The following is an 18,602-nucleotide window of genomic DNA, read 5'->3' on the forward strand; positions in this document are numbered from 1 at the left end:
GAGATTCTTTTTTATAAGGTAGGAAAGGAAGCACTTTTACAGCCTCTTGTGGCAAGGCTCAGACCATACCTGTAATCATTTACATATCTGCATTTTTATCTTCAGTGAATTTTCACTAGATTTCATATACTTATTTCGTCCTTCATGGCAAAAGGGTCCCTAGTTATGGAATATTTTCAGTTTTTTTTAATTGTAACAAATTGGGGGGGGGGGGGGGTTAGAAAATGTGGGAAAAAAAAGTTGCTACACCTCCAGCCTTAGTCTGCAAACAGAACAGTATCTGTCTTCATGCTAGACAATACACAATGCTGAGAAAGCATTTTGTTCAGCCACATATTAATCTGCCTGCTAAAAGTGGCTGGAGTTGTTGTTCCTGTAATACCAGGAATTATGAATGAATGCAAAGTGAGAATAGATGAGCATTTGTTTGTAACAAGGCCAATTCATGTTTACATTGTCTGTGTTTACAGTACATAATGCACACACCGAGGTGATGTGTTCTATAGAATAAACAATATCTTTTGTCAGCTGACTACTGCGTTTGCTCATAAGGCTAGTAAAAGTATACCGAAATGTCCCAAATGTGCAAGACAGACAGACTATTTATTCTAGTCCTATAAATGAAGAGCTCACATCTGGGTACCAGTGAATCTTATTATTTGTGATGTTGTAGCTATAAAATATATCCTGATTTTCAGGGTTTCTCTAAAGCTTTGCTCTCCACTAGAGATAAGCGAATAGTGAAATATTGGTCTAGCAAAATAGTGGTCTAGCAGTATGCACTTGCGTACGTATCAGGTCGGGTGCAGTGTAAAATACGTAATAGCGAAAACTAACAATAACTACAAATCAGTAGTAGCAAGATAACAGGTATTATCCCACACTCATAGTATACAGCCGAATACCAGATATATAATTGTTTTTTAAAATAATAAAATTAAAGGGCTGGTCAACGGCTTCACGGGATGCAGACTGCGCAGATCAGTAGTAGCAAGATTACAGCTATTATCCCACACTCACAGTATACAGCCATATACCAGATATATAATTGTTTTTTTAACACAATAAAATTAAAGAACTGGTCAACTCCTTTACAGGACGCAGACAGCGCAAATCAGTAGTAGCAAGATAACAGCTATTATCCCACACTCACAGTATACAGCCGTATACACTATCAGTAGATGTCTGAACACACTGTCTCACAACAGCTTCTTAATATACAGTATGGATACTTTTAGCCCTAACAAGGGCTTTTGGGGGTCCCTTCCTACCTAATTTCACCTAAAAGCTTACTCTCCCTGGTGAACAGCATATCCCTCTCTAGCTCCATCCAGCAAGTGACACAAATCTGATATCACTATTCTTATATTCAGTAGGTGACGTAGTTTAGAGTCAATCACAGTTAGAGGTTTTTTTTTTTTTTAATCCTGCCTATTCCTAGTGCTTGTCCCTCCCCCCATGTTTATTGGCTGGAAAAAAACACCAGGGGGGGTGGGAGGGCGAATTGAATTTTTACTGTGCTGGCATTTCGAATATTCGAACAGCTCAAATAGCGTACTATTCGATTGAATAGTATTCGCTCATCACTACTCGCCACCTTAGAAGTGAGAGGTTTGGCAAGTGCACTCACTACTTCAGGAGAGCACACATACTTCTCATGCTCCATTAGGTAGCAGTGCCTTTACATAAATATGTCTACAGTGCGAAAAAAGTCTCCTGAATATACCAGAGTTCCTAGGATCACAGTTCTTTGCTAGTTTTCTTACCCAGAACAGAAGTTTGCTACCAAATTTGCAGTTATATTTTGAACAAATTTTTTTCATTTTTTTTTCCACTGAAAAAACATTTGCATTTGCCGCATATTTCAAGCTTTTTCCAGTCCATGTAGGACTGCTTCCAAAATCCAAGGCAGAGTCTGATCAGCCATGCAGAATACAATAATCTGAGAATAGGAGAATAGGATTTTTGCCACACCCCTCCCCCGCCCTTCAGCTGATTGACAGATGACTGCCTATGCACAGCATGGATAGATAACTGCCAATCAGCAGCTGATGGGCGGAGTTTTCTGCTTTTCATGAATAGTTAGAACTACTGGGCTCATGCACATAATGGAGGTGACTTCTTATTGCCCATGTTGTTCAGGAAGATATCTCTGGATCAGCTTCACAGAACAATGTAAGTGATACGTCACTCTGTCCAGCTTCCCCATCACTAGTTTATGTTACCCCTAGATAGGACACTAAAAATAAAGTATAATAAACAAAATCCCCATTTCCCCCAATGCAAATGCTAAAAGTAGGGAAAAAGTATACATTTGGTATCACTGCATTTGTAACAATGCTGGCAGTAAAGTTATCCTATATAACATGCATAGTGATCGCAGAATAGTCAACGTTAGAAAAAAGCTAATTTTGCAATTTTTTTTATTAAAACAGGGGGCAAGACATTTCACGGATATCGTCCAAAATTTACCACTAACCTAAAGCACAATTTGTCCCAAAAAAATTGTTTCAGAATCGCTTGGATAAATGAAAGCATCAAGGAACTATAACCATATGAAGTGAGACAGGTCAGATTTGTAAAATGGGCTCTGGTCCTTAAGACCAAAATTAGCCCAGTCCTGAAAGGATTAAAGGAAGAGCAAAAAAGAAATGTTAAGGCTAGTTCCAGCCTATACCCAATTTTTTTTTAAATCCCTTGTAAACCCCTTTAATTGAAGTCCACTTCTATATAGACATAACCTTTTCAGCATTGCATTGCTTATGCTTTATGTATAATCCTGTTTGTAGGTCATTCACTTAGCAGTGCTCTAACATTCCAATGTGAAGTAGGAATTTCCAGCAGAAAGTACAGGATTATAGTTTGATTAGGACTAATTGGCCAGAATTAACTGCACAGCAAGTCTTTATATGGTACATAGATTTATACTTATCTACTAATCTGATAGTGATGACATTGAATGTACAGCAATTTATAGTTATCTACCAATGTGAGTGTATAGAGATTTGTAGTTATCTACTTATCTGACTATACGTAAATTTATAGTTATCTATTAATCTTGCAGCAATGACAATGGGCAGCTAACTCCTGTCAAAAATAAATAAATAAATAAAAAAAATAATTAATAACTTACAAAACTAGCCTTTAGTTCTATACATTTTGTTGTAAAAGGCAAGAGCTTGCCGTTTTAGTAAGTTTTCCTACCTACAATGAATGGAGAGATCTGTAATCTTTATCATTTGTACACTTCAACTGTGAGAGACAGAAAAAAATCCAGAAAATCACATTGTATGATTTCTAAGTAACTAATTTGTATTTTATTGCATGAAATACATATTTGATCACCAACCATTTATCAAGAATTCTGTCTCTTACTGACCTGTTTTTTCTTTAAGAAGCCCTCCTACTTATTATTATTATTATTAGCTGTATTAATTGCACCTGTTTGAACTTGTTACCTATATAAAAACAATATGTGTTCACTAAGGACACGATGGGACAAAATTTTAGACCTGCACAAGGGCGGGGATGGGCAACAGGACAATAGATAAGCAACTTGGTGAGAAGGCACTGTTGGCACAATTATTAGAAAATAGAAGAAACACAAGATGACTGTCAGTTTCAATTGATTTGGGACTCTATGCAAGATCTCACCTCAAGGAGTATGGATGATGGATGATTCAAAAAGGGTCAGGAATCAGAACAGAACTACAGAACCCTGCTCACGACAGCACATGTCTAGGCCTGTTTGAAGTTCGCCAATGACCATCTGGATGATCCAAAGGAAGCTTTGTAGAAGGGCATATGTTTAGATGAGACCAAAATAGAACTTTTTGGTATCAACTTGACTCGCCGTGTTTGTAGGAAGAAGAAGGAAGAGTGCAACCTCAAAAAAACAGTCCAAACGGTGGAAATGTCATACTTTGGGGGTGGTTTTCTGCAAAGGGGAAAGGATGACTACACCATAATGAAGGGAGCATGGATGGGGACATGTAATACAAGGTTTTGGCAAACAACTTCCTACCTTCATTCAGTAAGAGCATTGAAGATGGGTCGCGGCTGGGTTTTACAACATGACAATGACCTAAAACATAGACAAAGTAACTAAGGAGTGGCTTCGTAATAAGCATTTCAAGCTCTTGGATTGTCCTAGACAGTCTCTAGACCTGATCCCAGTAGAAATCATTTGGAGGAGGCCAAAATTAAATGTTGCCCAGCAACAGCCCTGAAACCTAAAAGATCTAGAGAAGATGTGCATGAAGGAGAGGAACATAACTCTTCCTGCAGTCTGTGCAAACTTGGTCAAAAACTATAGTAAACGTCTGACCTCTGTAATTGCAAACAAAGGTAATCTCAAACCTCGCTGGTCTTACTCACCAAGTCCCTCTGAGTATTTTGAGCCATCTCCCATCTTTCTAGCTGTTGCAGTTCCTGAGTTACAAGTTTTTCTAAAAGATGGTCTATTATCAAGATAGGAAACTACATTTCCCATCATTCAGTGCTTATGCCTGATGATAGTGAAGGAGCAGAGCTGAGATGGTGATGATAATGATGGCGTAGCAGAGCTGAGACGGTGATGATGGCATAGCAGAGCTGAGATGGTGAGCTGGTGTAGCAGAGCTGAGACGGTGAACTGGTGTAGCAGAGCCGAGACGGTGAGCTGGTGTAGCAGAGCCAAGACAGTGAGCTGGTGTAGCAGAGCTGAGAAGGTGAGCTGGTGTAGCAGAGCTGAGATGGTGAGATGGTGTAGCAGAGCTGAGATGGTGTAGCAGAGCTGAGACAGTGAGATGGTGTAGCAGAGCTGAGACGGTAACATGGTGTAGCAGAGCTGAGACGGTAACATGGTGTAGCAGAGCTTAGACGAGCGCCATGCACGGGTGAGCTGCGGGGGGTGTTGGAGGGCCGCGGGTGAGAAGGAGGGGGGGTTTGTTGGTTCCGCGGGTTAGCGCCTGGTAGGTGACGCGAGGGGGGGAGGGTGTCCTGTGGATGCCGCAGGAGGTGTCGCAAATAATGCCAGCAGGGGGGGGGATGTGGGCTTGCTGGTAAGCGCCGCCGCGTTTGAGCCGAGGGTGACGGAGGTGCCGCGGGTGAGCGGCACTTGTGAGCCAGGGGTGATGGGGGGTGCCGGGAATAAGCCCGGTAAGCAGGGTGAGAGGGGGGGCGAGCGGCGGGTATTGGGTGTCACGGGTGAGCGGCGCATGTGAGCCGCGGGTGCCGCAAGCGCAAATGGGCCCAGGGGGCGTGCGGTAAACGTAGCTGCGAGTGACCCGCAGGGGTGCCGCGGGTGATCGGCGCTTGTGAGCCACGGGTGACAGGGGTGCCGCGGGTGAGCGGTGCTTGTGAGCCACGGGTGACAGGGGTGACGGAGGTGCCACGGGTGAGCGGCGCTTGTGAGCCACGGGTGATGGGGGTGCTGCGGGTGAGCGGTGCTTGTGAGCCGTGGGTGGCAGGGGTGACAGGGGTGCCGCGAATTAGCCTGGTAAGCGCCGCTGTGAGTAAGATGGCACAGTCAGGGGGTGAGCTCTGGGGCTGGGGGGGGCACACGGTGTGGGTGATGGGGGTGGCTGCTGAGACAGCTGCACTGATCACTGTCTCCCTATCTAACAGCAGCCACCGCTGTCAGTGTCCTCCTTCACTTCAGTGTACTGGGTTAGAAGTGCTAACCCGGCCATTGAAGAGAAGGAGGACAGTGATGCCATCTCGGAGGGTGGGAGCCAGGTGCAGGGAGTGGTGACGGGTTGGACTGGGATTTGATGATTTCATGCGTTTGGTGGGGGTGGATGTACCTAGATAACAGCAAAACTGTGCAGAATTTATAATAAATTGATATTGGAAAGATGGAAAGCTAGGGGTGGGCAACGTATTAATGCAAAAATTATTTTGGGGGGAATACCCCTTTAAGTTTTTCTATTGTATCAAATATTTATTTCATGCAATAAAATGCAAAATAATTATTTCAAAATATTACAATGTATTTGCCTGGAGTGATTGAGAAGCTGGTGGGATGGGCCCCAGGATATTTGACAATCCTCCACTCTCAGGAAGAACAAGTGAAAGAATCTAAGGATGTAGACCTCAAATGAGGGGAATGTAAGAAATGTTACATAGTGCAGTGCAGGAGAAGAAGAAGTATGCCAGCTCATCTTCCCTTCCTGTTCTCAGGTCTGGGGTATGAGAAATATGTAAACCCATGTGGGAAAGAGCAGTAGGGGAAACAGTGCCAGCCTGTTTCTGTGAGATCCAGCAGGTTTAATGAAATACATCATGAATAGCAGTGAGTTTGTTCCACATGAATTCTCATCAAAATCCACCATCCAACATTTTTTTTATTTATTTTTATTTATTATTATTTTTATTATTTATTTTATTTTTTTTGCATATTTTGCACTGAAATCCATATAGCAAAATCCTTAATAAATTACACAGAAATACATATGATTGTAAATGTTGTACATCAGATATTACAGTATATGATACACTGCTCTAGGAGACGCCACTGCTAAGGTAAATCTGTGTGGTCAATTTAGTGCCAGTAACATGAATCCTAGACACAGTCTATTTTTCCTGCAGGTTACATTCCTTGTGTTAAGTAGCATATCCATGATGACTTTTCGCCTGCTAACAAATAAGCTTTTCATCTTAAATGCTGTTTTGTGTATTCATCATCCCAATGGAGATTATTTAAAAGGTTGCTCTGATATTTAGTAATTTTGCACTATTAAGAATACCTAAAGTTTTTAAAAAAGAACTGTACACTGAAGTTGGGTTCTTGGTCATCCCTGCCATGTGTTAAGTGTAAGAGTCCATTCAGAAAGTAATTAGTGAGCCCTCTGGGTTTTGCAAACCCTCATACATGAAATGAGTGTAAAATATTCAAGAAGATTATATTCAAGTCTACGTCGGTCCGTTCAGTGCCTCAGAAAAAAGCTGAACAGTATATTCAATAATAGATGTTAACATATGCAGACTGATACCTGAGAGTCCTATTGACTTTAGTGGGGTCTACTGGATTTCCATCTGGTGTACATTCATTTTGCAGGATTTAAGCATACAAAAAAATCACTGCTTACAATATTTCATCAAGTCAATTCAAAGTCTGTTTTATTGAACTGTCAAAAACGTACTCTATTCTGTTTCTTGAGCACATATCCAAAAGACTGCACCACACTACTAGCATATACATCCTTTTCGTAACAGCATACACATCCTTTTCGTAACAGCATATACATCCTTTTCGTAACTAATAACCCAAAGACCTCTGGCAAGGTCCTACCGTTGCACAATTAGACCAAAAATAATAGTATCTAGAAATGAGTGAATCTTGAACCCGCTCATGTTCATCTAAACCCGATCATGCAACATTTAAATACTGGTGGCTGAAGAAGTTGGATTCAGCCATAAGGCTGCCTGGAAAATGTAATTTCTGCAGGTGATAATAATAATTCAATTTATTTAATATAATATTTCAACTCTAATTTCTTTATGAATTTCACTGTAGTGAGTACGCGTCCAGGGAGATCTCTGACATCTGAACAGATAGATTGGTGAAGTCTGGTTGGCGAGCACTAAGCGAGCTCTGTATTTTATTAGAGCCATGTTTATCTGCGCATGGAACAACGACCTTATTTAAGAAGCATTTTATAAACATTGTTTTGTCACTCTTCACATTGCGCTGAGTAGTTTATTGAATGTGCCCAGATTATAGTGATTTTCTTTGAAGCATTGATTTGCTTCTAAACAAAAGTTGACTTTCTTGAGAATTTCTCTGGTTGACTTGTCAGAGCTGTTTCTGAAGTACAAAGAGTTATTGAACAACACTTATTCATAAGCCATTGGTTAAAATAACATCCTTTGCCAAATGTAAGTACAGTGGAGAATCGAGATACATTGTGTGCAGGAACAACACTGTTTATACAAAAGCCAGAAACATGCATGTATAGTTTTCAATATCATCCATTGTCCTAGGAAAACTAAAACTTGATCATTTTAATTAATCTTCTGTTACCATAGATGTCATCTGGGTCTATTTCTAAATAGTGTCTTATAATTATACACTGATATTCCTCAGTGTCATTCCTTCCTATAGTCCTAAAAATTCATATCACATATGAAGAGTTGTGATTATCCATATTTTACCAAATGGATCTGGGGAAGGACTGGTAGTTATTTAACCTCTTTGCGTCAGCAATAGGTTTATATACATTGTAAGTGCCGATGCCTTATGCACTTGCAACATCTATAAACATACCTCATACAGAGGAGCTTTAATGTGTGTGGGGCTGCTTCAGTGTGAGCAACAGCACCGCACACATGAATGTATCAGGAGCCGGCAACACTGTGCTGCTGTCTGCCATTAAACCCTTATAAACTACGCTCTATAGCGTTTAAGGGAGTTGATTACTAGAGCAGTACCTGTCAATGATTGATTGGAATCCCCGGGTCCCAATTTGTTTCCCTGACAGACAGAGGAATAATATCTCCATCCTGTCGCATTGGTGATCTGCATTTACAGTTTGCCTCTCTCTCTCTCTTTCTGTTCCCTGTTTTCTTTTTCTTTTCTGCTCTCCCCTTTCTCCTTTCCCTTTTTTCTGTCCCCTACTCTCTCTTTCCACCCTTTCCCTTTCCTTCCTCTTGCCTTCCTTCTCTCCCCCTCCTCTTTTCCTTTCTCTCCTCCCTCTCTCTCTTTCTTAGTTTTTCTCCCTCATTTCTTACTCTATTTCTTTCACCCACTCCACCACTGACCCCGTTTTTTTTTTCAATCCCCCTCTCTGTTTCTTACTTTATTTCTCTGCCCCTCTCTCTACACCAGTTTCGGGTGTATTTTGCATCGTCCTTCTGCTTCTTTACCAATTTATCTGCATCTCCCTGTATAGTCATTACATCCCTGTAAGTTTGTTAGCTTTTTGCGTCTCTATACTTCAGTCAGTTTAAGGCTATGTTCACACAACGTTTTTCAGCTCTGTTCAAAATGACATCCGTTCTTTTGAGTCTAAAATAACAGATGTCATTTAGCTTTCTGGCCTCCCCTTAGTGCAATGACTGGTATATGTACATTATTCTAGTTTGGATTACTAATTGCCCTTTGATTGCGTCTTAATTGAAAAGTCCATAGAATTTAATAGTCAAAACGGAGAGAGAGTGGTGACAAAAGAAAAACTGTATGTGAACAACTAATAAAAAACGTCCGCTGTTTGCAAAAGACGGCAAAAATAATGATCATGTTCATTATTTTGACGTCTGCGGCAAAAACGTCTATTATTAAGTACATTGTGGGCATTGTACTTCCGTCTTTCCATTGACTTCAATGCACTTTAATCGCGGCAAAAACTGACGTTATTTTAAATATCAAATTCGGACGCCTTTTCTTTATTTTTGACATTGTGTGAACATAGCCTGTGTGTGGCTGAAGATGAAACTGGGGGAAATTTATCAAGCAGTCTTACAGTGGCAGTCTCCTTTGATGCCCATACACACCAATTACAGCTTAGCTTTTAAATATTTATGACCTCTTGAAAAAAAAAGGCTTATCTGTGATGGGCAAAAAAGACCATTCTTACCATAGGATTGCTAAATCTCCGCTGCTTTCACAACTTCAGTTTTATTTCATAAAAGGTGACAAAATAAATCTAAATTTGCAAAATAGAATAAAAAAAATTAATTCAGAGAATATATGGGTCATTGGTCTCAGTGAGCCAAGAAAGTTCTTATACTACAGTTATAAAGTTACTTTGGCAAAATTATTAATTCATCCAATATTATGGCCAGACATTTACCAGCATTAACTGCAGATCATCCAACTTCATTAAATTTTATGCACACTATAGTTCTTTTTAATATAAGGGCGTTCCTGAAACTATTCTTTTGATGCATTACGCTATTGGAAAGAGCTCGGTTTGCTTCCTGGATGACCCTGCGCTATAAAAGAAAAATGTCATTATTATATGAATGGTCCTTTTTATGGAAAATATAGCTTATTGTATGCATATTTATGTGAAATATTTGGGATCATAAAATGTCATTAAAATTCTGCATGAACAATAACTTTAAGACAAGGCCTGTATCATATGCAGAGAATTGATCTGTGCGGAGAATTTAAGGGCATCTGTCACTAAAATGCACAAATTGCTGTATAATGATATATCTTCAACATTTGTGAGGGTTCTTTTCTTCATATTTTATTGCACATTACACTGTAATTCTCAGAATTTCTACTATGTATTTTAAAAGGGTTGCTAGACATAAGAAGACCCTGAGTTGTTTTAAACACTTCCATCTATGGACTGTGCCTGGTACTGAGTAGGGCAGACACAACCTACCTTTTAGGGAGGAAGCCTAGAAAAATGATTATCCAAAATATTTTAAGTAAAAATGTATCTATATTTTTCACAAAAAAAGAGAGAATTTTCTTATCAGGATGATGTTTTTATATTGAAGGTCATTCAAGGTCATCCATCACAGCATTGGTTTATAAGGCTTTATTACCAATTTTTCAGACCCTAATAGTGGGAGTTGTGAAAGGGTCATTGACCACTGTGAGGTCCATATGCCATAAGTTATGGTTTAAATTATTAAATAACATTTAAGCAATCACTTTTGTAAGTTGTCTCATTACACACACACACACACACACACACACAGTAAATGAACAAAATACAGAGGCCTTGTCATTATCCACATAGTGTCCTATGTCATTTCCTCATTGTTAAGCCACTGGGGATTCCTCTGGTTAAAAAAAAAGAGAGCACAGAGTGTCTTTTACTGGCACATAACTATAATATGACAATAGAAGGAGGCGATAATATGATACTCTAGGCACATACACGAATGTTCTATCTATCCAGGACATCAGAGTAATCTGACCAGTTTCATATCAGACTTCACACTGAACAGAAAATTGAGCATGTTAAGTAGTACTCTGCTAGAAATTACCTTGTCATATTTGCATCTTGAATGCTTAATCCTACCTAGTCTCCGACATTTGCAGCGTGCATTCCTCAGTTTAAATCCTCCTTTAAATCCTGCCATTCTTGTGATTCATTGTGGGATTTTTCTCATAGCATTCAGATGAATTTCCTTTAGTGTAATGTGGTAATTGGCTCCGGATACATAAGACTGACATATGTTTTAGGCAGGTAAAGGTTCGTAACAGCTCTACGGTGAAGAATTCTTTTTGTTTTTTTATTTTATAAACACAGACGGCAATTGCACTTCTTGTACGTTATTGTCTTATAAATATATGAAGTGGGAATTCCCTTGTTAGGTGCAATAAAACTAGTCCTCTAGCTGATTTTGTCCAATAAAGGCTAAACTCAGACTTTTAGGGACCCATTCTTTCTTGATTACTTATTTGTTGTGCTTCCTTTTCTCTTTTAGGCTATGTCCCCACAATGTAAAAAAAAAGGCAAATAACGGCTGTTGTTGCATTAGCCATTGTTTTGCAACAATGGACTTTATTTGCCCTTGTTTTTTCATTGTGGGTCACGGAACGGCCGGTCTCTGAAAAGATTTGCAACAACGGCTGAGATTATTACAAAACTCACGTGCACTGCATTTTGAGGAAATCACGGCCAAGGTGTATACACATAGGGGGAGATTTATCAAAGGGTTTAAAATTTAGACTGGTGCAAACTGCCCATAGCAACCAATCACAGCTCCTCTTTCATTTTACCAGAGCTGAAAGCTGAGCTGTGATTGGTTGCTGTGGGCAGTTTGTACCAGTCTAAATTTTATACCCTTTAATATATCTTCCCCATAGTATTCATTGAATAGCGGATGCACAAGCCTGACAGGTCACACAATGGAGAGTGCGGCTCCGGCTATGGTGAATTGGGATGCAGGCACAAACGGATGCACTCGCATCCCAATTCAGCACAAATGAAGATCACTGCAGTATCGGCGGAGATAATCTTCACTGAGACAGGCCGTTCTGTGACACGACCGGGTCACAGAATGGCCGATGTCATACACCGTGTGAAGCCAGCCTAAAGTAAAAGTGCTTATTGTTAGCGAGGGTAGTAAGATTGTTTCTCCACTGGAAGAGAAGTATAAAAGATGTAGATTTATAAAGAAAATATATGAATATGGTTGTATAAGGATAACAGTAAATGTACATTATGAACATAGACGAAATGCCCTTAATTTACGTTGGTTAGTGTGATTTTCTAGTAAATATCTGATATATTGTACAGTAAGCAATACAAACATATGGGAAATCATACAGTTGCCAATTCCATGACAATGACAAAAAGAGAAGCTTTAGTAATTAGTTTTTGTGCAGCTTTATATAGCCAAGTTTATAAATGTTAAAGTCTGTCTGTTACTTTTGTAGGGCTCTATTGTACCTCTGTATACCCTTGATTTCATATGCCAGAATGTGTATTACAGAGCTGTACTTCTCTAGAAGCTTTAGAGTGGCGCTGGACCATACGTAGCATACGTAGTGCAGAACTCACTCATTTTGTGGAAATGTTGTATTTCAACTCATCAATTATTTTTTGAAATGTATCCTGAACAAAATATATTACGCCAAGTTAGGGAGATTTGCGGGAACTGGACTCCTGCCGGCTGCTATCCTAAGGCAGTAATCATAGGTTTATGGCTTTTTATTCTTCATTCTGTATGTTCCTAGAGTCTGTCACAAAATCTTTTTTACACCCATATGAGTTTCTAGTCTGGAAATTACAGAATTAAAATAAAATCCTTGAAATTATTTGACCTTTTTTTGTCAGTACACTAATGTTTAAGTAGAGTATACATTAAAATATTCTAAAGGGTTCTGAAATTGTCACACTATAGTCTACTGAGCCAAAGGTCTCTGGCAGCCCTATAGGACCTTTTGTACGAATGATAATGGAAAAACCCTGGTAGACATAACTAGCAGATGACTCTGTTTTTTTTTTAAACCCTCAGTGAACTTGCGCAGTGTAGCAAATGGTTAAGCCAAATGAGGCTTATTGGGCCGAACACGGTTTATATTAACTACGGTGATTACACTTGGCCATCACAAATGATTGTCCATAATTTACAGATAATGGGTGACCAAAGGGGCCAAAATCAGGCATTCCAGCCAACCATTATCCCAGACATATGGTCAGTCTTCGACTAGACAGTTTTAAAACCTGGCACAACTATGCGCTCACATTCATGAAGCCACACCCCATTAAGCACAGTGCAAAAGTGTCTAAAAGTCTAAAACTAGTAATATTAGCCCATAACTGTGCAACTTCATTCTTGTGTAACTTTTTACTGTTGGCTTATGACTACTTTTTGGTGCAGTGTTACCAAAACAGTCAAATCTCATTCAGTAGGAGAAATGAATGGGATACAAAATAAGTCACAAGGGACAATGAAGCCTATTTGAAACTGAGCTCATATCCTTGAATATTGAATTATAAGGCAATAGTTACAGATGGTAATATTATAGTATTGTCAGTTACTGTAATATCGGAGTTGTGAGTCAGTATATTAGTGATAAACATAATAATCACAGACTGTGTGTAATATTATTCCAGCATAATGGGAAGGACAGCTGCCCGACCATTCTAATAACATAATTGTTCACCTCATTCTTGGTTCCAGATCTGTAGATTTTGCGTGTTTGTAGCTCTATACAGAATGCCACAGAATATGTGCTATTCCTTTTATTTATTTTTTTCCACTTTTACTTAACAGCTGTTATTACTTTATGCATTTATTTAGTATTGTATTTTCTTTTCTTATTTCAGAGACTTGGATAAAAATAATATTACAAGGATTACCAAGACGGATTTCGCTGGCCTGAAAAATCTTCGCGTATTGTAGGTTGCAAAAAAAAAGAAGCTTCAAATAATGACTCCCTGTGTAACCTTGCCGATATGCCATTCTTTTTATCTACATATGATTTTGCCTAAAGAAGGAACAAAAAAAGTTAATGTATAGTTTACTACACCTATACTGTTACCTATACCACTACTATTGATATACACTCTTTTATTTTATCTTTTTATTAATTCACAGTTGTCATATGGTGTTGACCTTTTGAAATATCACATACCCATTCAAAAGACTTGTGTGTATCCGATATTCAATCCTGTTTGTCCAAAGTATTTACAAAGAAACCTTATTCATATGACTTCTAGAAGTTAACAATGAAAGTGTTATTAATATTGTGTTGACATAAATGCAAGAATTTTCTATCTCTGAATATACAAACCTCGGGACAGTGCTAATTGCATGGGGACCATAGTATTGACATTGCAGTTTGCTTTGACATTCCACAGACTGTTCCCATAAGCAAATACACTACAGATTTACTAGTCTGTTTATTCCTATAGTGTAGTCTTACTGTGCTACACTGTTGTTTTTTATAATAAAATAAATAAAATAAATAAACTTGATTTGCAGCTGAAGTAACGCTTTACCACTAAACAATTATACCAGCTGCTAAGTGGCCAAAGGGAACTAGCATGGAAGAGATAGGTATGGTAAGAATTCAATTAGCAGAGCAGGAGTAGAGCTGTGTTCAGACATAGAATATAAATACTATAGAATACATAGAATACAAATTCAATGATGACTAAGAATGCAGTCTCGCCATATATCACGATCCGAAGACTGCATCGAAGTCCGAACAGGCATGGACATAAATTCATAAGTATTTTTAGCAGACCACTCAAATAATTCAGAACAATAAATAGGAAGTTTTTGGTCATAGCATTGTTCAGATATTTGAGGATAAAGTTTAAAGATTTAACGCTGCTTTAAACTTGTGCAGCTTAGCACGAAAGTATCACAAGACATGCATTAATTGCTATATAGTGCTTAATCTATAGTCTATAAGTGCTAGGGCAAAACATCTAAAGCATCAATAAGCAATAGAATTGACAACTACATGATACCCCAAACAATACTGCATAGCAAATATAATGGATTATGCTTTGTGTTAAATTTGGTGCTTCTCTGATTTTTGTCCAACTAATCACAGCTCATTTTGTGAAATGATAGCTGGTCTGTGATTAGTTCCTATCTGGGACATAAATCAGACACATTTTTTACTTGCACATGTGAACCTACACAGCCCCAGTGCTGACCATCATTAGGCTATGTTCACACAACATTATTTTTAAATAAAGAACGGACGCTGATTGCAATGGAATCAGCGTCTGTTCTTTACTGCAGGGGCGGCATTGCAAGGAAGTCAATGCAATGCCGTCCGCTGTATGCACACATTGTTATTTTAATGCCCTTCATTAGAACGAGCATTAAAATAATGTACATGCCTATTATTTATTTGGTGGACAGCGTGAAGAAATAATGGCTGTTCACACAATATAAAGTCGGCCGACGGCCACACTTTATAATGAAGTGAATGGTTAATTGATTTGTAGGCACACCCGCAAATCTTTTTTGTAAAAAAAAAGAATGTTCCTGCAGCCGATAACATAGTGTGAACATAGCCTTAAGGTGTAAATTCTCAAATACATATCTTGTGTTCAGGTGTAAGATTCCCATTTACTGGATGACTGAAATGCTTTATTTTCTAGGCACTTGGAGGATAACCAAATCAGCATCATTGAGCGGGGAGCATTTCAAGACTTAAAGCAATTAGAACGGATGTAAGTACTTACTAATTATATAACTACAGATGTACAGGCTTTTAGTAACGGATGCTGAAAAAAAAAAACAAGATGGAGTGAAAAAGTCTAGCTGAATAAAAGCGGAAATAGGAAAAGCACTGTTCATTGTCGTAGGCTAAAAAAATAAATATATAGATAAATATACATTTATTTATATATCTATTTTTTTTAACAGTATATTTAATTGCAAAATGATGGATTCGTTAGAAATAAATTATTGACCAACGAAAGTGTCTTGATTACAAAGAAAATGTGTTTTAGTAATTTAATATATTAACTATTAGAGGCATCGGCATTCGGCATCATTGCCGGCTATTTTTGAAGTACTCCGTACGGACCGCCTGTCAATCCTCGGCCGCATGTTCAGCCGCAAACAATGGTCTTCAGACATAGTGTGCACTGTGCAGCCGCATATCCTATACTTCCAAGCATACACACGAACCACCAAAAATACCGCCGCACTATTACAGCCGCAAATACAGCCGCACTGTTACAACGTGTGAACCGAGCCCTAACATCCATACGTTCAGTAAGGAATTAAGACACCTCTAGCATGATCTCAAATGAGCAGCTGAAAGTTAGACTATATCTATCTTAAACTTATACATTACCTTCAAGGCAAAATGTGAGTTACAATCTGCAGGGTATGCATAGATTTAACAAATCCTATTGAAATCAATAAAAAAGTGTGCAGCAAATATGCCACACATGACTATAGCCTTGAACACCATGCCCAAGTAAGCTGGACAAATCCCTTAAGTTTCAGGTTGTTCCTGTTCTGTGCTGTCTTTTCCCATCATTTAAGTATGACGAAACACTTTTCTTAATTTTACATGGAATCTGATTTGTCTAACCCAAGCTCATCTGACCATATTAAAGGGGTTGCACAGGGATGATAATTTTTTGTTGTCTTTAGAAATGACCCTGGGTGCTGCTGCTGTTTCTATAGTCTTAGGTGTATGATGCGCTGGTCCTGCAGGAAATGCCTCCTCAGTTAGTCACTTGCTGAGGCAGAAAGGCAGTTATTTTACTAACACCTGGAGTTATTTTCTCATTTAAAAAAAATAATAAAATGGCTATGTTTCCACGTCTTTTTTTACGTGAAAAACGCCCATCTTTTGATAAAGACTGACGTCATTGAAGGGGTTGGCCACTTTATAGTAAAATTGTCCAATATACAGTATTAGTAACTGTAATCACAGCACTTAATGACAGCAGCTCCCTGTGTACCTTACAGAGCTAAAATCAGATTCCCCTGCTCTGTGATGGGTCTTTCCAAAAAGTGGCTAACAAGGAGGAGCATGTGACCATGCCCCGTCCCCCCAGTGTCCACCACAGAGCCTGTATATGCTTATGAAGGGCACTGGGGGTGAGAGGCATGGTCAGACTCACCACAGAGCAGGACAGCACAACTTTGAGGAGGGGAGTCTGATTTTAGCTCTATGAGGTACACAGGGAGCTGCTGTCAGTAAGTACTGCGAGTACAGTTACGAATACGGTATACCGAACAATTGTACTATAAAGTGCCAACCCCTTTAATGTTCATGATAATTAATGACATCTGTCTTTATCAAAAGACGGACATTTTTCGCATAAAAAAGACATCATAGGAACATAGCCATGATGTTAAGGCTGGGTTCACACTACATATATTTCAGTCAGTATTGTGGTCCTCATATTGCAACCAAAACCAGGAGTGGATTAAAAGCACAGAAAGGATCTGTTCACACAATGTTGAAATTGAGTGGATAACCGCCATTTAATGACAAATATTTGCTGTTATTTTAAAACAACGGCTGTTATATTGAAATAATGGCAGTTATTTACTGTTATATGGCGGCCATCCACTAAATTTCAACATTGTGTGAACAGATCCTTTCTGTGTTTTTAATCCACTCCTGGTTTTGGTTGCAATATGAGGACCACAATACTGACTGAAATATATGTTGTGTGAACCCAGCCTAAAGGTGCTTTCTGGCAACAGTGAGTGATAGCAGAAGTACAGGAATACAAAAATGTATTTTCTCCTTGCCAATATCTTCTGTTAAGATGCAGGAAATTCCTAAGTGTTGATAACATGTAAAATGTATCCTGACAAATAAGAAGAAAACAACATAAACCAATGATTAGCTGCTCAGGTATTTCAGGGCCCCCCACAGCTTTCTATAAATGTGCAATAATATTGTCAGTGCTTCAAGATGTTTTGTTCAGAGCACAGTCTGCCTGTTTTCAGTGGTAGCAGTAAGTATATTGAGGCAGCAGCCACATTTTAGAAGCTTTTTTCTTCTGGTTTGGGGCGCAGATTTTGCATGTAAACAAATAAAATGCTGGTGTGAACAGATACAGATGTGTGGCCGTTCAGGTTATTTTTTAAGGATTCCAACTCTCAATCTGTTTCTTACTCAATATATGTGGAGAATCAAGAAATTCCATCTCTAAGTGTGAGACCATAGAATATGAACTCAGGCATTGAATTATCTGAAACTGAGAGTATATTGTCCAACCATTCATTATATTCATAGATAGTATTGTAGTCACTGGTAACAGTCTACATTTTAGAGTTAAAAATCTGTAAATGCTTTATGGCCACAATAAACCATATTTTGGGTTGTTGCATCAAAGATGTGTAAAACATTAATGACATATAGCCCCAACTGTCCTTATTTTCAAGGTCCTTGGATTTGATACTTTACAGTCTGTTCTCACCATATGTACAAATAGACTAAGCTAGATCAGTATCTTTACATTGAGGCAGGCCTCACTGGTGAACAACACCCAGTTGCAGGTAAGGTAGATAGCAAGGAAGTGATACTACACTAGACACTAGTCTTTCTTTATTGTTAAAGCAGTCCTGGATTTAATGTCTTAATTACCACCTTAAGATAGTCTTGTTTCACCAGGTTGAGGAAATAAAATGACATACATTTTTAGGCCATGTTCACATGGCGTAAGGGACTGGCCGTTCCATGACCAGGCCGGTCTCTGAAA

The 18,602-nt window shown here is 38.8% G+C and overlaps 1 protein-coding gene across 1 annotated transcript in view; it reads left to right on the forward strand.

The window, feature by feature from the left end:
* Positions 1–18,602, forward strand: part of SLIT3 (slit guidance ligand 3) — a 413,110-nt gene that overhangs the window by 22,110 nt on the left and 372,398 nt on the right. Inside the window, exons 2-3 of the mRNA XM_069970656.1 lie at positions 13,725–13,796; positions 15,522–15,593. Coding sequence (XP_069826757.1) covers positions 13,725–13,796; positions 15,522–15,593 — 144 coding nt within the window. The remainder of the gene's footprint in view (positions 1–13,724; positions 13,797–15,521; positions 15,594–18,602) is intronic.

The sequence above is a fragment of the Dendropsophus ebraccatus genome, chromosome 1 (assembly GCF_027789765.1).
Source record: "Dendropsophus ebraccatus isolate aDenEbr1 chromosome 1, aDenEbr1.pat, whole genome shotgun sequence".
Classification (NCBI taxonomy): Eukaryota; Metazoa; Chordata; class Amphibia; order Anura; family Hylidae; genus Dendropsophus; species Dendropsophus ebraccatus.